The sequence below is a fragment of the Lemur catta genome, chromosome 3 (assembly GCF_020740605.2).
Source record: "Lemur catta isolate mLemCat1 chromosome 3, mLemCat1.pri, whole genome shotgun sequence".
Lineage (NCBI taxonomy): Eukaryota > Metazoa > Chordata > Mammalia > Primates > Lemuridae > Lemur > Lemur catta.
Window position 1 is genome coordinate 54447240 of NC_059130.1, and position 23767 is coordinate 54471006.

Sequence of the window (23767 nt, forward strand, 5' to 3'; positions counted from 1 at the left end):
ATAAGTGTATTTTGAAAATTAGGGTGACTGTATCCTTATTCTAGATCAGAAATTATATAGCATATACAGAAATACATATAAGCTTTAGTTAAAAGCTTAAAAAACTCTACTCCATCGTTTTCTTGGTATTTCCTTAGCTTCATTTTTCTTCATATTACCTTTTAATACCTGAACTTTATTATTTCTTTGTATATTGATTGCTTTCTTCAGTAAAATATAAGTTCTATAGAAGAGAAACCTTGTCTTGTTCACTGCTGTAAACCTAGAGCTTAGAATAGTGCTCAGCATATAGTATAGTAAGCATTCCTCATTAATTAATTAACTGACTGAATAGTGGATAATGAACTGCCTTAATAGTGGGTAATAAGAAAATTATTAATAGAAAATACTTCAAAAGCTTTACTTAACCAAACACTTAAAACTATCAGGCTGCCTAAATAATGTTGCTTAAACTGAAGTATTTCCCAAAGAACCTTGCCTTCTAATGACTTTTCTGTGAGTCACTACCCTATTTAGGATTGAACAGGTTGTGATAATTCCATTGTCTGCTCTGAACTACCTTCTATCTCCTGGGCTGTAGCATGGGACAGAAAGAGAACTACTCAACAGCAGATTACTATAATTGCTCTGATCCTGGTCAGTTAGTGAGTGTGAATTAGTGTTGCTTCCTATTTGGAGGATCCTTCCAGGTAGCATATTCAGAGAAATGAAAGTAAATACTAAAAGCATCAGCTAAAACAGTTTTAAGTTGCTGCCTCAAGAAAGTGGCTAATAGGGAGGGAGGAAAAGACTGGTGGTTTTTGAAATAATCTTTGTAGAACTTTAACTCTTTATACTTTGTGATATATATCTTTGATAGAAGTTTAAAGAAAAAAGAAAAGAAAAAGAAAACCACTGCCATAATGGAGGACAGACCTGGAGCAAGTTACTTAGTTTCCTATCCTGTATATGAAAATAATGTTAATGCCTACCTTATTGTATTATTTTGAGGATTAAATGAGGTAATACATGTATATCATTTAAAATGTTCCAAGTTGCAAATGTTATTTTATCACTTATTAAATGTTATTTTTATTATTTGCATTATTACTACTATTAAAAAACCTTTTTAGCATATTAGTTGGTTCTTGTTTAAATGAGGTTTTTCTTACCACTCACCTAGGGATTGTGGTTCTTCCCAGAACAATTACACAGTAACACAACTTTAGTATGTTTAATAATAAAATTTTATTTTGCCCCACTTTCCTATTCTACTAAAACTAAAATGTGTTTTCTATAATTGAACAGAACTATGTTTGAAGAATCTGAATGATTTATCATCCCTGGACTTAATAAAGATGGATGAAGATGTTAATTTCAAGCCAACTGGTAATTTCCTACATTGTTAGTAAATTTAACCATTGCTCACTTAAGACTAAATTAATGATTTCTTCTACTAAAGTTTAGATTATGGTAAAAGTAAATTGTGTTCTCAGTTCTCAACAAGGTATCATTATTATTAACCATAAGGCATAATAAATTTATGAGTCCTACTTAAAAAATTATAGAGATTCTTTTTGACAGGCACACAATTTGTCTTCACTGATTGTGGTAACTTTTAGCAGAGGATTGAAATGCTCCAATGTTTAGGTTGCTTTAGACATATTATAACTAATATTATAGATATCCTTTTACTAGTCCTTAAATATTCAACCATTGATTATCTGGATGGTTACTTAGGCTTCTAAAAGGTGAAGGAAAATCTTTTTCTTCTACCCATTTTAGATTGGCTGGGGCCTCTGTAACAAAAGACAGATTAACAAGAGAAAAGCATACAAATTTATCTAAGTTTTACATGACATGGGAGCCTTCATAAGGAAATGAAGACCCAAAGACATAGTTAAACCTGTTTTTATGCTAGGTTTGACAAAGTGTGGAAATTCATGGAGAAATATGGTAATACAAAGGGGATATGAACTAAGTACAATAAAGTAGGAGAAACTTGGCAAGGCATCTTCATTCAGATTCCTTGCTGTGTCCTTTATCTTTAGGGATAAGGATGCTCCTTTCCTCCTCTTACAGGGAGGCACCTCTCACATACGGGTTTTATGACCTGCTTCAGGGGAAGGTCAGAAAGTCCTTGCATATGCCATTTCTCAAATTCCTTTAGCCTGATATATTCAGTATCCCAAGATGCCATATTTCAGGGTAGCGTGTCCTAAACCATGTCACTCCTTCTCTCTCTCTAAGTTCTATTTACAGCGTATAGTGGAAGAGGGAAAGAATGTTTTATGGTTTTTAGCACTCATGATTATAAGTTTCCTTAAGGAAAATATTGACTTCTTTATTCTAATTAATCCTTTTAAGAAAAGGTACTGGCCAGATGTGGTGGCTCACGCCTGTAATCCTAGCACTCTGGGAGGATCTCTTGAGGTCAGGAGTTTGAGACCAGACTGAGCAAAAGCAAGATCCCACCTGTACTAAAAATAGAAAAAAAATTATCGGGGCAACTAAAAATAGAAAAAGTTAGCTGGGCATGGTGGCATGTGCCTATAGTCCCAGCTACCCAGGAGGCTGAGGCAGGAGGATTGCTTGAGCCGAGGAGTTTGAGGTTGCTGTGAGCTAGGCACTCTAGCCAGGGGAACAGAGTGAGCCTCTGTATCAAAAAAAAAAAAAAAAGAAAAGAAAGTAAATGTATTTTACTGTATTAAAGTTAGGAATTATAGAAAAGTTTTTTTTAACATTTATCATTTACCCTTACATTTTTAAATATCTTTTTACATATTTGCAACCATACTATAGAAATGTATGATTTTGTATCATGTTTTTAGTTATATTTAATATAAGGTTAACTTTTTAAAACAATTTACTGCCTGGACTCTCAGCCCTAGATTAATAACATTTTTTCCTCTTCATCCTTGGTCCTTATTGTGATAGGCCTAATTTTCTTTGTGAGAATTATCTTCTGTGTATTCTAGGGTGTTTCACTAGAGGAGGGATAAGAATCACTTACTGTAACTTCTTTATCTATTCCTAGATACTTTCACTCTCATCAAGAATCCTATTCCCACTATCATTTCTTCTCTGTGGTACTTTTTGAGTCCACTGATACTATTCCTCCTGTCTTTAAACATACCTAAGAAATGATCTATAATAACATGTTTTCTTCTTAGTCATCAGTGAGTGCTTACTCTTTAATTTTTTCTTCTTAACACTGTATTCTTTTGGTTCTCATTTTGCTTCTTTAATCAATCTTTCTTTGCTGACCTTTTTTCCGTCCTATGGGCTTCTTAAAGTTTCAGGCCTTGGATCTTTATTCCGAGTTTGTGCTCATTTCTTTGAAAACATAAATTACCTTGATTGCTGTATCTGTGGTCATTATGTAAATGAATTCAAAATTGTAGTTTTGATCATGGTCTCTCACCTTTGCTACAAAATTTGATCCTCAGTTTTCTATTGGAAATCTTCACTTACATATATGACATGAAACTTGACACCCAGAAGCATTTAAGAGTTAGTTTGACCTGGAATACTTATAAAGCAGAATGAACATAGAATTTGAGTTCCATATACCTGGATTTTAGTCCCAGTTCTACTACTTGTTAACTGTGACCTTATGCTAATTGGGCCTTAAGTTATTCATCTGAGAAATAGAAATATATTATTACACATGTCCTACTTACCTTTTTGGGTTGTTGTGATGATCAAATGGGATAATGAATATAAAAACATCTTACTGTTACAGGAGTGGTTGCTCTCTTTTGTCCAAGGCTAAGAAAATATATCTTTATTTGTCTATTATTCTCATTAACACTTTTGCCAAGCTTAAGATCACTATAGAATATTTGATACCTTTGGTTTCTCTTTGATTCATCAGTCATTCCATATCCATGCAGTCATCAAACACCAAAAGGACAATACAATCTTCGAGCTGAAAATATTCCTCATCACATACTTTATTAAAGTGTGTTGCGTTGACTACTTGCTGTCAAAATCAACTGAGGTGCTGTTATGTTAAAAATGCAATTAATTAACCCCACCCAAACTTATAAACCTCAATTTTTAGGAGTAAAGCGTAGGTATTTTAATTTTATCTCTTTGGGTTTAAGACATCTCTCAGATAAATATTTTCTTAGTTCTTTGATGCTTTATAGAAAATACTTTTATTTGATGTAGGTTTTTTAGTTGCCTTTAGCAGGAGGATTGGTTCATAATTTCTTAGCCTGTCACTAATGTAGATACAACTTCTTCCATAGTATTTCTAATTAATTCTTTTTATGACTTGTTTTTCCTTCATATTACTAATATTTTCTTTTGTCTCTTTTAGTTTTGTATATGAGTTCTTACTCTGTATGTTCCAATAATTCTGCTTTGTATAGTTTTTGCTTTTTAGATCATGGTTGTCATACTCAAGTATCTAGGTATTTTCATCTGTAAGTTTATATTCAAATCAAGGTTTTTATCTATTTTTCCTGGTAGTGTATACTGGGAGAAGGCCTCAAAAGGCCAAGTTCTAGTGTGAATTTAAGAAGGATTAACTTTCTGAAAATAGGTGATACCTGCAAGAGGCTATGAAAGCCATTAAACTGGGATGTAGATCCTACCTCTTTGAAGGAAAGGGAGAAAAGGAAGGAAGGAAAAAAAGAAGTAAAGTTTTAGCCTTCAATGCAGTCCTAAGAAAATTTGGCAAAGCTGATAGGGCATCTTCAAGCCAAATTCACCCATCAGGGGAGTTCCTTGTCTCATAGGTCTACCTTAGTATCCTTGCCATGCTCAGTTGTTGGTTGGGAGCATCTCAGGAAAGCGTGATCGCTATATAAATATGGTGATGGATTCAGAGCACAGCAGCTGGGGCCAAGCAGTCATTGATACTTCTTGCAGTAGGAGATCTGAAAAGTGCATTCTCATGGCCTAAATGCTCTCCCACTGATACATTTTATGTACTTTACTTTGAAATATCCTGAATTTCCTACTACGAAAATATTCTTCATTCAATGGCTATATTCATAGCAAATTGTTTCTTTATTTCCTCTCTTAGCTTGTAAATCTTTTTTATTTCATTTGATTCCTTGTACTTTGACTCACTTTTTTATGATTTCCTTTCTAGGGTTTTTTTTTTTTTTTTCATATCTTACCTGAGAAAGCTTCTTCCCTACTAATAAGCCAACAAGTATCAAATCTTTTCTTTAAACCTTTCATTTTCCCTAGTAGGGAGATATATTAATTTATAAACATCTAAGGTAAGAGGACCATCTTTAAATATACATTAATGGTTAATGTACTAGTTCCCTTGGTAAACATATTCTTGATATCTCACATATTTCTCTCAGCAACTCCCTTTTATGAACTACTTCATTATCCACATTTCAGCTGAACATATTCACATGGCTGCTAATTTGGAAAATGGCTTTAAGGTGGCCTGGCTACTTCTTTGTCTCTGATTGTTCTGTCTATTGTACCATGCCCTCAATGCCTACGACTTTTCTGGAATGCCAAAACCCTTTTTTCTTTAGCAAAACATGTAGCACATAGATAAATGTTAGCCCTTTCCTTGAGAAGTAGCATGCTACTTTACTCTTCCCATATGTTTTCTGTGTGTTCACAAGGCTTGGAATTCTTTGGAATGTTTTTAGATAATTTATAATTGAATTCACTAACCTCTTAAATGAATTCCATTGCATTGAATACTTACCTTCAGTCCACCACTCCCCCTACCTTCAACCAACTTGCTGTTCTATTTCCAAAGCAACTTATTTTCAAGCTCTAGTTTAATTGAAATATTGCTCAAGAATTGTAAGTGGTTCTCTGTTATGTTACAGATCAAATACAGAATCTAAACTCCTTTAGTATCATTTCAGGACTCTTTCAGGGCCTCTCTATTCTATCATTCATAATGTTTTAATAATAAAAATAGGCAACATTTAACTGTTAGGCACCATGCTATGTACTATATATCTGTTTTTTAAATTGGATTTAGTCTTCTTCACAAAAAACTTCTGAGGTAGTACTTTTATTATCCCCACATTACATTAAGAAACTGATAAAGTAACTTGCACATGATTACCTACCTACCGAATAAGTGGAGGAGCAAGGATTCTAACCAAGACAATTTGACCTGAACTCATAATCACTATCAAGTCATATATTTTTCAAGCCATATCCCTCATTACAGTATTCTAATGATAGTCTTTTTTTTTTTTTTTTTTTGAGACAGAGTCTCACTGTGTTGCCTGGGCTAAAGTGCTGTAGCGTCAGCCTAGCTCACAGCAACCTCAGACTCCTGGGCTCAAGCAATCCTTCTGCCTCAGCCTCCCGAGTAGCTGGGACTACAGGCATGTGCCACCATGCCCAGCTAATTTTTTCTATATATTTTTAGTTGTCCAGATAATTTCTTTCTATTTTTTTAGTAGAGATGGGGTCTCGCTCTTGCTCAGACTGGTCTCGAACTCCTGAGCTCAAATGATCCGCCCGCCTCCACCTCCCAGAGTGCTAGGATTACAGGCGTGAGCCACCGCACCCGACCTAATGATAGTCTTTTTAACTTTACTCTTTTGATAAACAAGATTTTTCCCAAGATCATAATAGATTTATTTCCTCTCTGCTAAGGCATATTAGTCACTTTTCAAACCCTTCTCACGAATCATTGCCTATACTAGGCCATCCCACACAGACCATTCTTTTAGCTTTAATTTCCCCTGTACTTAAGTTTGTATGTAAATATTTTCATTAACTGAATTTTGTCCTCTAACTATTTCACATATAATTATCTTCGTAGCCAACCTATAAGTTCCAGAGATTGCATCTTTTACACCTTTTGGTGTATCTTTTGTGCCTGGTGTTATTACAGGCACAGAGTAGATGTTAAGGTTTCAGCTGATGGGGAAAATGTTTTATTTTTCCATCTTTTCTCACAGAGGCAGGAAGATTGATGGCTTGGTATTATATTACGTTTGAGACAGTGAAGAAATTTTGTACACTCAATGGAAAAGAAACTTTATCGGATCTGGTAAATTAATTTTCAGTAGAAAATAAATAACATAGTATAAAATAATGTTGGAGAAAGAACTAATTTGTATATCATATAATTTAAGAATGAATGAGCAGAAAGCAAAGCATTTCTAAGAATGTTTATATTTCCCCCAGTATACCTTTGATCACGAGATATGGAATATTCCTCCTTAGAATATATTATGTAATATTTTCAGTTGTCATCTCTTATCAGAGCTAAGAAAATTTATATACATATCCAAAGTAGGTATAGCAGCTACTTTACAACTTACATGATAATGCTGATTGCCTTGGTATTGGCTACCAAATGTAATATGTGAGAAAGATATGTGGCATGATATATTTAGGAAAGTTTGACATGAGAGAAGGAGAGTGAGTTGGAGCATGTGTGTCATGTACTTGTAACCCTTCCCTAAATCTTTTGATCAGAATAGCAATTACAGGGGAAATAGAATAGTACTGTTGATGGCCCAGAAAAAAAGAACTGATTGTGGAGAAAATGGGAATAATATTTAATAAGAGGTTATACTAAAATATCAACAGTGGGGGCAACTTTGCACCTGCAGCAGTGAACAGAACAACAGGCATATTGTTGGTACCTGGTAACTGTATTGGTCCTTTCTCCCTGTACTGGGGAAGTGAATATAAAACAAGATATTTATAAAAGAAATTATTTATTTTCAAACTTAAACTATTCATTTTTATTTAAAATATCTAAGTTGATTACTTTGATAAGATTATTATACTAAAAATTGCACAACAGAATTTCAGTTCTTATTAAGGAGCCACATGAACAAAGATTGATGAAAAGTAGATAGTTTGTATTTTCATGTAAATATTATTCTTAACTAAGAATGACTCAAGAATAGAAAATACCCTTATTAACATTAACTCATCTGATCTTGAATTCAGCAAGTGTATAATTAAAACAAGTGTTAGCTCCATTTTATATGTGTGGGAAATCAAAGCACAGAGAGTGCTTTGCCCAGTCATTTGGCAGAACTAGCCTTTAGAATCCAAATTTAAAAATAGCTAAAGCATTCTTTTTATTACTAAATTAACCTTAATTGGAGTAATGATTTGCAAACTGTAGAAGAGTGAATAATGATAGAAGTAGTAGTAAGAAAAGCAATGTTTATTGAGTGCTTATTACTATGTGGTAGACACTGAACTGAATATTTTAAATTATGTCTTGTTAATATTCATAGTCTTACTGGTATAGTCCTAGTGTCTAACACAATGTCTGGCATATAACAGGTCCTTATAAGCATTTGTTAGTGAATGAATGAATCCTTAGAGAAGCAAAATGTATAAAGCAGGTTTTTAACTCTTATATCAATTGATAAAACTGTGATAGCTCAAGGAAGCATGAAAAACAAATAAATTTGGAGAAAGAAGGTGAGAGGAAATAAAAAAAAAATGAACTTCCTTAAATGGACAAATGCTGAAATTTTATAGGTCACAATGATAGCCGGCTGCAAGGAATTTCTAGATATACAGTTAAGAATAAATGAAAAGAAAACACTGAATACTTTGAACAAAGATCGAAATCGAATAACTATCAGGTACAGAAGTTACATATGTTTTAAATAATTTTAAGAGGTTTTATTTAGTTACAATAAATAATAATAAAAATATTGCTGTGTGTTTTTATTTATAGATTTCCAATGGAAGGAAGAATTAAAACAAGAGAAATGAAAGTAAATTGGTAAAGATAATTTTTAAATGTCTTAAAATACTACTGGTTTACTAGTTCATGATTCATGTTTATAAAGTGTTTATTTTTTTAGTTTTAAAGCATATCTTAAATTTGTTTTCCTTAGTACTAAAAAATAACATACTTATATAAAAATAAGGAGTCAGAATGTAAACATCAAATCAATTTCCTAGAACTCTTGGACTTTAATTAAGTTTGATGACTTGTGAATATTTTTTGTCAACAAACATTTATTGACAGTGTGTTCTGTTGAGGCAAGGTGGATGATAGAAGGCATACTTTTTATGCTTCTCATCAGCAAGAGCTTTCAAGTTAGCTTGAATGAGAGTCATACATATAAAAATAATGGATAGTATGAAAACCCATGTAATAAATGTCTATTGAATGGTAGTGGCATTGTGGGAAAGACAAATAGTAAAAGCAAACACATAAGTGAAGGAGTGCATATATGCCAGTGGTTGACTATTCTGCCCAAAATGGGGGTTTGTATAGAGGAGTAGTAATTGAAAAAGTAAACTAAGGTTGCACTTGTAACTTGTAGTGACTTTTACCCAGTTTGCAGTTACAAATGCAATGATACTCTTTTCTGCTATGCTAAGTGCTTGGTTTTCTGAGTACTTAAGTACTCACTACTCTAACACTATTTAGTGTTAGAACTTTATGATTTAAATTATGAGATTAAGGTGAAATGATTTTTTTTTTATGTGGCTCAATAAAACCAATAAGCCAAAGAATTTCTTTTTCTTCTTTAGCTAAAGGAGATCATTCTTTCGTTGGGATGCTTCCTAACATCTCATTGAATTTTATGTCCCAAATACCTTGAAGTCTACAAAGCAATCTTCTCACTGTTGTAGACAACTTATCAGGCAGATCTATAGCTTGTAACACAGAAGTTACTAAGTTTCTTAGCTGTTATTTCTCTAAAAATTCAAATATCCTTAGAGATCATAGTGAACTTAGAGATCATATGGCCTAGATCTCTCATTTTACAAATGAAGTAAGTAATGCCCAGGTAAGTTGTGACTTGTCCAAGGTTATGTTGCTGTATGGAAAACTGAGCTAGAACTATTACAGAATCTAGAGCTCTTAGTTTTCTCCATGTTTTTTCCAATGTATTCTGTGGCATCAATTATTGAGTCAAAGTAAATCCAGGTATCTTTCCACATTTGTTTTCTTGGAAACACTTTATTTGTAATTTCTGTGCTTCCATTAACTTAGCCTTAAATTGGGTAATACATTCTTTTGATTAGGGCTGTCAGATTTAAAAGTTGTCACAGACCCCGTCTCTAAAAAAAGGAAGAAATTAGCTGCGCTTGATGGCATGTGCCTATAATCCCATCTACTAGGTAGGTTGAGGCAGGAGGATTGCTTAATTCCAGGAGTTTGAGGCTGTAGTAAGCTATCATGCCACTGTACTCCAGCCTTGGCAATGGAGCAAAACCCCATCTCTAAAAAATAAGTAAAAAAAAAAAATTTTTTTTAAAACCCAAGTCTTTAAAATAAATGTTGGTGACTATATAATTGTTTTTATACATATCATAATTTAGATTCCCATTATAATTTCCCACCTTTGTGTATCGTATTTGAGCATAGCCAAGAAGAGAGAGAGTTTGTGTGTCAGGGGGGTCTTCTCTTAATCCAAAATTTATAGTCTTTGGGTAGGTGATAATGGCTAACAGTTACCACTTTCATGACTCTCTCATATCCCTGTTACTTTGCTGAATTTCAGATCTGTTCTTTTCTAAGTAGAAGTTAATCCTCTTAATTTTAGAATTTCATCCTTCAAGTTTCTGTCCTTTTAATTGAAGCCTCTTACAATTTTTCATAGCTTTAATTCCTGGGTCTTCCCTCTTAGCACCTGCTCTGTTTTCTTTAACTAGTATTTTTCAGTGAACTTAAAGGATGTGATATGGAGCCACTGTACCAAGCCCTGGATTGCCTAACTCTGGATTTCTTCAACACGAGAGAATAAACCCTTTGTATTTAAACCAATATGGTCTCATTATGGTTGGACCTAATTCTAACCAAGTCAATACCATATCTTACTTAATCCTTACAATAACGCTTATTGGTGTTAAATATAAATAAATATTACTTCAAAAGTCTTATTTTTGCTATAGCAATTTTATACATACCCCACATTCATTATCCCTAGATAGCTTCATAAGGAGTTTTATTTATCCAACATTTAAAAGCACCCCATTCACATTTTTCCATCAGTTCTTTCTTTGTTAATATAAACCATGTAACTTTATAATCATTTCTTAAAAGATGATTTAACATGATTTTCAGAAGCATGTACTATAGCTAAAAGAAGTAAGTAGTCTAAGTTTCAGCTATACACACCTAATTCTGAGAAGTGAATCGATTGTTTCTATTTTCACATATCCTCTGCTAAAACTAAGGTATGAAATATACTTATTCTACCCTTTCTCTTTGTACACCTGACTGTTTTGGTCTTATCAGGGGATCCCCAAGAGTGTAATATATGTCTAATATGTCTAATAATTTTAGTTAGAACCATGGACGATTTGCATATCAGTATCTGATTAGGTAAATAAAGAGAGGTAGCAAAGAACATGTAGCAAAGAAATAAACAGGTAGCAAAGAACCTGGGATATAGTAGGCACAATAGACACTAGCATCTTTTCTCTTCTCTTATAACCATCACCTCAAATTTAGTAGCCAAACAATGCTGGTTTCAAATAACCAAGTGATATGCTACAGACCATATGTTGAACAGAATCCTCAGCATCTAACACTATAACTGGCACTCAATAAGCACTTAATAAATATTTATTGATAAACAAATTGTATTGTTTTTCTATAATACCTTTAAAAGAAATAATAGAGCCAAAAGACAGAACTGTATTGGAGGAAAATATGACAACAATTTTAGATGTGTTGAGATTAAAGTAATAGTCTAAGTGAAAGTGTTTTATAAGCATTTGGAATTTATCAGTCTAGAGATTATAAGGAAAGTCTTGAGAAGAAATGCAGTTTTTGAGAGAGAGATTGAATGAATAAAGAAGAGTAAAAAAACAAGTACTGAACTTTTAGCCTTGCAAAAAAAGGAATGAAGTTTTATTGTTGACTTGCAACAATAATTATGCAAGATATAGAATCATGTAGTGTCACGGAAATCAAGGCAGAGAAAAATTTTAAGAAGGAATACTTCAGTCAGTGATGTCAAATACTGTGAGATAGTTAACTTTTAAAAGGAAATAATGAAATTTCTTCTTTGCCTCAGTCTTATTCAGGCCCAGCTAGGATGCATTCCCATACAAGATTTTGCTTTGACACAAGATACCTCGAAGATTTTCAGAAATGGCTCCCGAATTACAAGATGTATGTTATAGGATTAGTGGATTTTCAATATTTTTCCAGTAAATTAGTATATTAGATTTAATATTGGAAACTTTTTTTTTAGGGTTGTCAGATTTTGTGGCTGCTCAAGAAAAGAAGTTTGCTGTACTATTGAATAGTTTGATTTTAGCTAAATGTTTTAGGTGTAAACTTTGGGAAAACTCTCTGCATGTATCCAAACAGCTGGAAAAAATTGGTAGGTACTGAATACAGGCAGGCAGTTTGGCAATGTCTGCAATTTATTTTGTATTTTACTGTTAGGAAAATTACTCTTTGATGATTATAGACCTTTAAGGAAAACATGTGTTAGTAGGCCTAAATAAGGTATCATATTTTACTTTTGAAAATCTTATTTTCATTTGCTCCTGCTTAAAAGATTCCATTTGAAATCAACTGAATGGTACATGAAAGACCTAATAAAAATTAATACCCTCATTTTAAAATTTATTCTCATACCAAGAGTGAAATTTTGTTTTAGTAGCTAGGTGACTATGTGATGCTCTCTGTTCCACTTTTATGACTAATATTTTATTTTGATTTCAATGACAAGGTACATACATAGCTAGAAGTCCCAGCCATTCCTAATTCACTATAGAAATTATGTCACTGATTTATATGTTAACTATTTTTTGTTTTCAATAACAGTAGGATCTTAATACTGATCTTCATAGAGATTCTGTAGACAAAAGATTGTGCCTGATTATTTTGTCTTAGGGACCTCGTGTAGGGTCTATGTTGAAAAACTTGAGGGGTGCCATTTATAATGACTTAGATCTGACTCAAGGACTGTGGATTTTCCAGTTTGGTACCTTTGACTTTGTGACCCTACTCCTTAGATAGCTAGAATTCTAAAAAAGAGTTTTTATCCCATGACTAACAGCCTTGTTAGTTTTACGATTTTGTATGCATCTTGGGAATGTTAAAAAATTATGTAATGAGTTGTTAAGGATTGTCTTGTTATTTATTTGAACAAAGATTGCCAACTGTTTTGTAAGGAAGTCCTAATTTTTATTTCCATGAAATTTGAAATTAGTAGAATAGCAGAGGGCTGAATTAGGAAGTCCTGGGAGCTGAGGTAAAGGTAGGGATTGGCTGGTGGAAGTAAGGTCAAAATAGGGGAGAGATTGCTGATAGGCTCACGTTCCTAGAGAAGTCCTGGCAAACCAAATGCCACACCCATTCCCCACACAAAGGTGAGAGTTCTAAATTGGGAAGGAGGTTCCATATAACATTTAGAAAACAGCAACTTACAGAAAATTTTGGAATTTGGTTAAATGATTACTAATAAGTTTTGTTATATTTGAAAAAGCCAATCTTTCTGACTTTCTAGAATATTGTCAGTCTGGGCATCCTTTGCATTCTGTCCCTTATAGATTGTTGAACACTAACCTATTCCTCACACATACTCAGTACAGCAGAATAGAAAGAAGCAAAGATTGCCCAGAAAAAAAATCATACAATAAAAAAGTGAGAGAATCCAAACAAGAAGCAAATCTGAGTTCTTATTGAGTGTCGTGAAAAAAATAATGAAATACAAATTGATTTTTAATAGTGACTATAAACTAAAAAGTTAAAAGTTAGGAAAAGTTTTGAGGGAAAGTGGAAATAAACATTAAGGAATTATGAATACTAGAAGCTATGTCTTAGGAATGAGTAAGAGAAATTGCAAGAACAGTTAAACATATGAGTAAGGAAATAGGGTGTCATACCATTATCAATAATATATGTGCCTTAGACAAGGTGGTAATATTTTAGAATTTTATAATTCTGACAGTATCTTTTATTTTGAGATTTGGGTAAATTCATTCATAAGCATGTAAGAATTTTAAATTCCAGCTTCTGAAAGTATAAGGAAACAGAAAAGTTCCAAAGATGAAAATTAACTTGCTGTATTTAAGGAGCAAAATAAAAGCCAGTGTGGCTGGAGAGTCGTCAGCAAGAGGAGAGTGGTAAGGAAATTAGATGAGAGAGGTAGGCTGTGGTCAAATCATATAGATAAGGAAATTTGGCCCCAGTAAGGAAATTGCCACTTCATCTTAAATGCAATGGAAAGGCATAGGAAGTGTTAGGCAGAAGAGTTTTGGGTACAGATTTCGGTACAGAAACACAGAGAGAACTATATTTCTAAGACAGAAATGTTCAGAGAGCCACAGCTTCATGAAGCAATATTCCTTTGCCTCATTCAAGCATGATTTTTGAATTATGTTGCCTTTCTTTCAAACATGAGTATAAAAGCACATGGCTCTCGGTGCTTGCCCTGTGGATGATGCATAGTAAAACTAAGGGTTAAGTCAGTATGTGGACTAGAGAGTTCCTCTTTCTTTTATAAAGCAAATGGATATTTCATTTCAGCTTGAAAAAATAAATATGAATAATTGGATAATGTCACAACCCAAGCAATCCAACTGAAAACTTTTTAAAAAAATGTTAAAAGTTAATTATTTGACTGGATCTTAAAAAAATTTTTTAAATTTAGTTGTTAAATATTTATGTATAGATTTCATTTAAAGTGGATTATTTTTAAATTGCTATTTGATTAATTTTCCACAGGTATAACTTTGTCAAATGCAATGGTAAATGCTGGTTTGATTTCCTTTAAAAAAATAGAAGAAACAGATGCAAGGGAACTTGAACTGGTATTTAGTATTCACTTATTCCTAATGTTACCTGAATTCTAAATTCTAATCTAAATTCTAAAGCCTAACTTTTATATCTTTATTTCTATTAAAAATTATTTTAATTCTCATAGTCATAAATATTTTAACCTATCAAGGTTTTGGGAAACTTGATTCTAAAAAAAATTATTTTACAAAAGAATTTCAAGTATTGTGGTAAAAATATAATGATGTAAATATTTTTAGATTCTAAATAGACATCCCCCTTTTGGAACCCAGATAAAAGAAACCGTGATGTTTCTACCAAAATATAAACTTGAAGTGGAACAGGTAAATATTTTCTGGTTTTTAGATATTTTAATTGTCTTTTTAGGAATAAAGCTACCTATAACTAGTCCTGGAGCTGAATATGAGTAGTAAGGTTATTTTTTAACACTTTTTATTCCTATCCTTTTTTAAAGATTGCAAGATATAATGATACCATAGCGGAAATATTAGTGACCATTATATTAAGAAACTTTGAGCAGCTACAAACTAAAAGAACAGCACCGGATTCTCACTACGTTACCTTAATCATAGGTGATGCAGATAATCAAGTAGTTTATTTTAAGCACAAAATTATGTAAGTTTGAAATTTCTAATGTTTGGATTTTATTTCTAAGCATATACTATAAAAAAGAATAAAAAAAATCACTGTGGGATCAATTAAATTATATTTTCCTGAGATAATAATGGGTTAGTTTTTCCATTTGTCTATTAAAGAAGGTATTAACATTGCGTCTGTTGTTTTAAACTGTTATACTTAATACTCAAATGAACAAAGTATAAAGTCTATCACCATGGTCTGAAACAAGTGAATAGATGACCTTTAAGAGATCTTCATTATTTTACTGTTTTTCTCTAGTCATTCCATGGTTTTACTACTGTTTGGATGCAGTCTTTCTCCTACTCACCTCAAAATATATCTTGTATCTCCAAACTAAAATCTAATAAACTACTATAGGTCCATTGTGGGATCCAAGCAACCAGGTCAAATATATAAATGAAGTGCCCTCCTTTATACCTAGTTGTCTAGTATGCCATTTTATAATTTTTACTTCAACATTTTTCCAAATACTATTATTTTTTCCCAGGATGTCATAAGCAAACTCTAAAGATGTCAATTATAGACATAGCTAATATTTTTGATCACTTAATAGGTTCCAAGTATTGAATTGTTTTAATATTTGTATGAGACAGGTCCTATCATCCTACACATTTTGTGGAGGAGGAACTTGAGATAATGAGTTTAATCAGTTTGATTTCTGCTTAATCAAACCTTAACCATGGTCATATAGCTAGTTAATAGCAAGGTCTAGATTTGAATCCGAATATTCCGACTCCAGAGCCTATGCTCCTAACTATGTTACTATTCATGTAAGTTCAGGAACGGAAGTGACTCTGAAACAGGACTGTCCTAATTGCTTCCAGTATACTGGAAGATACTTTCCCAAAAAATCATATGCAAGGTTCCTAAAGGGACTGCAGTGACTAATAGGATATCCCTTTCACTGGTAACTGCCCTCCTGCAACTAACCATGGCACACTTCTAGAGAATATGCTATGGTACAAATCTTTGTACTCTGTGACTGCGAAATCTAGTGATAGCCCTGACTGTATGAGACTAAAATAAGTTCAATCAAAATTTGTTGCTGGTTTGTTTGTAATGTTATTAGATACAAACGATTTCATATCAATTTGAAAGATACTGTTGAAGTTGTTCTCACAAATACATGTAACTTATGTGTAGCCAGTTTAAAGTGGTATTGATTTAGGGGCAAGTTCATGTGTTTATTGATAGCAACTATATATTCCAGGTGAGCCTGAAATGAGTCAGTGCAACTTGGAATCACCTGTAGTTAAGAAAATTAAGGTCAAGATAGCTCCATTGTCACTTTATTTGCTCTCCTTAGATCTTGGGGAAAACAGTTTTCAATAATTGATTTCACTTTACTTCTAGAGAGGACCTATCTTAGGAATAATCAGCCCTTGAAGATTAATATGTTATTTCATTTAGTGGTTTGGGTCACTATTGAAATTATACATAACTATTTTTCAGGGATTCTGTTTTGCTAAAAGATGGAAATTGGACTAAAAAGATTGATGTGAAGAGAGCTCTTAAATCTGAAGATCTTAGCATAAATCTAATTAGTTCTGAATTTGGTAAGTTAATTGAAGTAATGAAAACATGAATATAAAGATATTTTCTTTATCCTGATATAGAAAAACAGTAAAAATGGTATTATGTAAAAATAATATATTTAGATAATATGAATAAACTTTAAAGGATGTTTCATGTATTTAGATATGGAAAAGACAGCATGCACCAGGATAATATAATTAACATTTTATCTGTTCATTTATAGATTTTTTCCAAAGATAGTTAAATTTTACTTATTGTAGAAAGATTTTTATTTTTACAGTGATGGATATATAATTTTTTATTTGTCCTATTTTTCATTTAAAAATATTTTAATTTCCTGGGCTTCGTTGCTCATAAAAATATAAGAGATACAAAAAGAAATAAATGGTCTCATGTATGGACTTACATGACATAAAGAAACATTTGTATACTTTTTTTCCCCTCCAGTTGGACTTGATATTCAGCAGAAATTTACAGTCTTTTACTTAGGACCCAAGAGGTTTGGAAATCAAATAATTATGCAAAGAAAATCAGAAACAGAGATTGCCCATTCTAAATATTCAGATAGATCTACTGTAGCAGGACCCAATAAAGGTAAATAGCTATATTAATTCCTCTTTTATATTAAAGCAAAGATATGGCTAGGGAAGATTATCAGTGTTATAGTACTGCTTCACTCAGATTGTGGCTACTCGGGGGTGAGATATTTAGGTTTCATAATAATTGCATTAATAGTATTTAGTAGGGATTCTTTCTTATAGTTAATACTTGTCAAATTGGGATGATATTTGGGGCACAGATTATTTGATTAGCCTTTTGATATACATTTTCCCTTTTTCATACCCACTGCATTATTATGGCCATTGTCTAGGGGAGAATAAGTGATGTACAAGAATCTACAGATTTGTTAAGACAAACCAGAGTGAAAATTAATTAATTTTTTTATTATGGGAATTTTCAAATGTACACAAAAGTAGACAGAAGTGTATAATGAACCCTAATGTACTCATTATCTGCCCTAAGTAATGATCAATTTATGGCTAATATTGTTTCATCTATACCTTTCTTCAATTTTCCCCTTCCATATTTTGAAGCAAATCTCAGATATCATATTATTTTCTCTGTAAATGTTTCATTATATATTTGCAAATGGTAAGGGTTTTTTTTTAAGAAAGCCATATTACTTTTATACAAACTATATTACTTTTATACATTAAAAATTATTTAATATCATCCAATATTAAGTCAGTGTTTAAATTATCTCATAAATGTAGATATACCATCGTGATACCATATAGATACACTACATTGGCTCCTGAGTCTTTTTGACTGGTTTCTAGTAGTTTTGACAGCTTCCTTACTGTGCAGGGTGATATGCTGTTCTAGGTTCATCTTGTGTATTTCTAGCTTCGGATGTATAATAAGCCTTTTCTGCAAGGAGCCTTGGCTTCTTTTAATGATAGTAGTTTTCTGAGACCACATTCTGTGTCCCAGAGGAGCCCATTGCCATTGAGTGATCATAATATCTTAGATTTTTTTCATGTACAGAGTTTGGAAATATGTGATTGTTTTGTTTTAAAATATAGAATACATCATGAATTCAAATTTATATGTCTAAATCACATTTAGGGCTATAGGATTTATACTGAAACCCAATTATCTATATGCTTTCTATCCTGCTGAGAAATTTGGTTCTCAGTGGCTCCAAAAATGATAGAATGTCACTAATTTTCTGTCATTTATACATATTATACACACAATAAACAGTCCAAGAATAATACCACCAAACTCTGTCACTCTTAATATGATTATTAAAACTTGAGAATTATTGTGCAGGTATGTTTTTCTTAGGCTATATCTTACTAGGCATGTATAGTCAAATTAATATGTTTTAAAAGATCACTTGGATTAAGTCTTCTGCATGTGGCCATGCCACCAACTTGATACACGTAAACATTCTTTTGTTTTATTTTATTTTATATTTTTAGGGATAGCTTTTAAAAATTAATTTTGTAATAGTGTAAAATATTACTAAAACATGGTTCTTTAGTTAAATCTACAAAACCCACACTAAATATTGTTAACACTTGAGGCATAGGCAATCTACCATGCAATTGTTTCTCATGCACGTGATTCTATTTCATTGTTTTTGCCCAGTTAAGGGAAGCAGTTAACAGGTTGTGAGAGCAGCAGCTCCTACCAAAGTAATCTAAATAGTCATGCTCTCTGAATAGTATTGTTAGTTTTGATAGATAGTAACTGTAGAATGGTGATAGGAAGAACACATTTAGAACTATTCTGTGAGCCCATGAACACTCATCCCCTTCCTCTTTGAAGAAGACAGAAGAGCTTCCGTTTCTGGGTAAGATATAATAGTTTGTGGCAGGCCAATGCTTCCACAGCTGCAACTTTAAAAACTTACATAAGTTATAAAAATGTATAGGGCATCAGAGATTTTTGGAAGCAGTAACAACTAAAGGAACTAAAGTTCTGTAGAGGGGGAAACCATTCCAGGCAGGGCTGAGGAGTCAAGGACCCACAAGTTCTTAATTAAAAGCCTAGATAGGCCATGCTTTATAAAGGGATTTACATGATCAGCCACTCACCATGTTTACTTGACAAAGGAAAAGGGAAAATCCCTCTGTTGAAATATAACATAATCTGTAAACTACAGACACAGTATCTGTCATATGATAAAAATTATGAGACCTACAAGAAGACAAGACCATATGACTGATAATCAACTGTATAAAGAAAAGTATACAGGCACAGTGGGTATACTCCTGTAGTCCCAGCTGTTTGGGAAGCTGAGGCAGGAGGATCACTTGAGCTGAGAAGTTTGAGGCTATAGCATGCTATGATACCACCTGTGAATAGCCACTGCACTCCAGCTGGAACAACATAGCAAGGCTGGCCCTGTCTCTAAAAAAGAAAAAAAAGACTAAGTAATTATGATTAATATTTTCAAGAAAATAGAGGAAAAATAGACCAAATGTATGAAAGGATAGAAAATTTTAACCAGAAAATTGAAATCTATACAGAAATTTAAATAAACTTTCTAGGATTGAAAAGTACAATATCTGAAGTGAAGAACTAGTCGAGCAGGTTTAACATTAGATTGGATATAACCAAATATAAAATTTGTGGGCTGTAAGGCATATCAATAGAAAATATCCAAACTGAAGCTCAGAGATAAGAGAATGGAAAGAACATAAAAGAATGTACTCAAAGAAAGGTCTCATATATGTGTAATTAAAGTCTCAGAAGCAGAATAGAGAGAGAGAATGGGACAAAAGTAACATTCAAAGAGACAATGGCTGAGCACATTCCAAAATAATGAAAGATGTAAACCAACAGATTCCAAATTTTGGTAAATCCAAACAGAGATAAATACACAGAAAACCACGGCTGGGCACATTGTATCAAAACTGCTAAAAATATTAAAATCAGACATACAAAAACTATACATTACCTTCAAAAGAGCAACAGTGAAACTGATAGCTACTTCTCAACAATAATGATGGAAACCAGAAGATAACATAATTTGTTTCAAAATATTGCCAGCCTAGATTTCTATGCCCAGTGGAACAAATCCTTCAGAATGAAAGTGAAATGGAGGGAATGTGCATATCAAAAATGGTGGCATAGAGGCAAGTTGACTTTACTCCTTGCCCACCCACAGAAAACCAAAAGTAAATATATAGTGCTAAGATTTTCATCAGCAACATCCCAGAGCTCAAGTATGAGGAAGAGACAGTTTCCAGGGCCACAGAGTAGAAAAACTCTGAGCAGATGGCAGGAGAAGTAGAATTCTACATCCATGACTCCCCTCCCCCCATTTTGTCTGACACCAATTGCATGGAAAATCTCCCTCCAACTCATGGTTTCTACACCAGAAAAAGTGAAATTGAGGTTGTCAACTAGCTTCCCCACCTTCCTGGGTTCCCTGGCAGGAGTCCCATCCTTGCCTTAACCCACAGGAGGCATCAAGACTGCCTGAAGGGAGAGGACAAGTGGAGACAGAGGGAGGAGGTGGGACTACCATCCCCAGCCCTGGAAACTCTGCTCTGTAACTCAGCCAAAGGAGATACCAAATCAGAGTGGCTGTTCAGCAGCACCATCCTGTAGGAGCTATGTTCCATGGGTCCTCTGGCTACAAAACCATAGCCAGCCTTCTCACACTGCTAGGATAATCGGTTTGAGACCTCCTCCATTTGAGACAGGCAGTGCTCTGACCATTTAGTAGGAATAGAGCTGAGGAGAACCTGGGGTAAGACACCACCTAGAGCTGAGAAGGAGGCAGCAACCTAGTGGCAAAGACTTGCTAAGCAAGTATATTCAATAAACACCAAAACAAGCCAAACAGAGAAAAATGGAATAAATAACTAATCCTTCAATGCAAAGACATAGGTGTATACCCACAAGGAACAACAGCAAGCAGGGAACCAGGATCTCCCCAAAAGGACAAAGCAAAAATCAAGTGACTGACCCTAATGAGAAGGAAATTTGTGAGCTCTCTGACCAAGGATTCAAAATAGTAGTTTTAATGAAACTTGGTGATCTCCAAGATAACACAGAAAAGCAATTCAGAAATTCATCTGAGAAACTTAGCAAAGAGATTGAAATACTAAAAATGAATCAAAAGGTAATCTTAGAACTGAGAAATAACATTTGCTGAACTGAAGAACTCTTTAGAGGATCTGAACAGGGGAAAAAATCAGTGAGTTCCAAAATCAGCTATTTGAAAATACACCATCAGAGGAGAAAAAAGAAAAAAGAGTGAAAAGGAATGAAAACCACCTACAAGATATAGAAAATTACCTCAAAGGACCAAATCTAAGAATTATTGGTGTTCAAGAGAGGGCTGAGTAAGTGCCAAGGGTAGAAAGCTTATTCAAGAAATAATAAGAGAAAACTTTCAGAAAACTTGAGAAAGATATAAATATCCAGATACAAGAAGATCTTAGAACACCAAACAGATTCAACTCAAATAAGACTACTTCAAAGCATATAAAAACTAAACTCTCAAAGGTCAAGGACAAAGAGAGGATCCTACAAGCAGCAAGAGAAAAAAAGCAAATAACATATAAAGGAGCTCCAATTCATCTGGCAACAGACTTTTCAACAAAAGCCAAACAGGCCAGGAGGGAGTGGAACATCATTTCAAAGTTCTCAAAGAGGCCGGGCGCAGTGGCTCATGCCTGTAATCCTGGCACTCTGGGAGGCCGAGGCCGGCAGATCGTTTGAGCTCAGGAGTTCGAGACCAGCCTGAGCAAGAGCAAGACCCCGTCTCTACTAAAAATAGAAAGAAATTAGCCAAACAACTAAAATATATACAAAAAAATTAGCTGGGCATGGTGGTGCATGCCTGTAGTCCCAGCTACTTGGGAGGCTGAGGCAGAAGGATCACCTGAACCCAGGAGTTTGAGGTTGCTGTGAGCTAGGCTGATGCCACGGCACTCTAGCCCAGGCAACAGAGTGAGACTCTGTCTCAAAAAAAAAAAAAAACAACAACAAAAAACTGGCATCCAAGAATATCATATCCGGCAAAATTATCATTCTAATTTGAACAAGGGGTAAAGTCTTTCTGAGGCAAACAAAAGCTGAGAGAATTTACCAACACTAGGCTGGTCTTGCAAGAAATGCTAAAGGGAGTTCTATAGTCTGAAAGAAAAAAAACAAAACAGTAATGTTTAAAAGAAAACTTTTCAAAGTATAAAACCTACTGGTAAGATTAAGTACACAGACAAACCCAGAATAATCTATTACTGTATTTGTGGTGTGCAATCCACTCATAACTTTAGTATGAAGCCCAAAAGACAAACCTATCAAAAACAATAATAGCTACAGCAACCTATAAAGAGATAGATAATATAAAAATATGTAGGTTGAGTCAACTAAAAGTCAAAATGGGGGGGGGGTGGAGTTAAAGTATAGAATTTTTGTTTTTGTTTTTTTAGGGTTTTTTTTTTTGCCCTCATTTTTATTTGTTTATTTGTGATCCAAGGTAAATTATCATCTTTTAAAATAACATGTCTATATTTTCTGTAAGCCTCATGGTAACCACAGTGCAAACACCTATAATAGATCCACTAAAAATAAAATGCAGCAAATTAAAACATATTACTAGTGGTAATCACTTAACCACAAAGGAAGACAGTAAGAAATGAAGAAAGGAAGCAAGGAATCTCAAAACAACCAGAAATCAAGTAAAAATGTGGCAGTAGTAAGTTCTTACTTATCAATAATAACATTGAATGATGTAATAGTGTTCTCCAACTAAAAGGCATAGAGTGGCTGAATGGATAAAGAAACAAGCCCCAACTATATGCAGCCTTTAAGAAACCCACTTCATCTATAAAGACACATATAGACTGAAAGTGAAAATATGGAAAAAGATGTTTCATGCAGCTGCAAACCAGAAAAGAACAGGAGTACTAATTGATACTCCAATCAAAGACTAATAAAACACAAAGAAGATCACTATAGAATAAAGGGGTCAATTCAGCAAGAGGATATAACAATTATAAATATCTATGCATCCAACACCAGAGCTCCCAAGTATATAAAGCAAACAGTAATAGATCTAAAGGGAGAGATAGACTGCCATACAATAATAGTAGGGGACTTTAACACCCCACTGTCAGCAAATAGATCATCCAAACAGAAAATCAACAAAGAAACAGTGGAGTTCAACTGCACACTAGATCTAACAGACCTGAGACATTTACAGAACATTTCACCCAACTCCTGCAGAATACACATTCTTTTCATCAGCACATGGAACACTCTCCAGAATAGACCATAGCTTAGGAAACAAAACAATTCTGAACAAACTTTAAAAAATAGAAATCACATCACATATCTTTTCCTACCACATTGGAATAAAAACTAGAAATC

General features: G+C 33.5%; 1 protein-coding gene across 1 annotated transcript in view; it reads left to right on the forward strand.

Annotated features, from left to right (window-relative positions):
• The window catches only part of HFM1 (helicase for meiosis 1), a 101721-nt gene that overhangs the window by 36267 nt on the left and 41687 nt on the right, over positions 1-23767 (forward strand). The window contains exons 19-29 of the mRNA XM_045547552.1: positions 1288-1368; positions 6894-6985; positions 8446-8552; positions 8648-8695; positions 11955-12052; positions 12135-12266; positions 14621-14706; positions 14932-15015; positions 15147-15307; positions 16784-16887; positions 17315-17461. Coding sequence (XP_045403508.1) covers positions 1288-1368; positions 6894-6985; positions 8446-8552; positions 8648-8695; positions 11955-12052; positions 12135-12266; positions 14621-14706; positions 14932-15015; positions 15147-15307; positions 16784-16887; positions 17315-17461 — 1140 coding nt within the window. The remainder of the gene's footprint in view (positions 1-1287; positions 1369-6893; positions 6986-8445; positions 8553-8647; positions 8696-11954; positions 12053-12134; positions 12267-14620; positions 14707-14931; positions 15016-15146; positions 15308-16783; positions 16888-17314; positions 17462-23767) is intronic.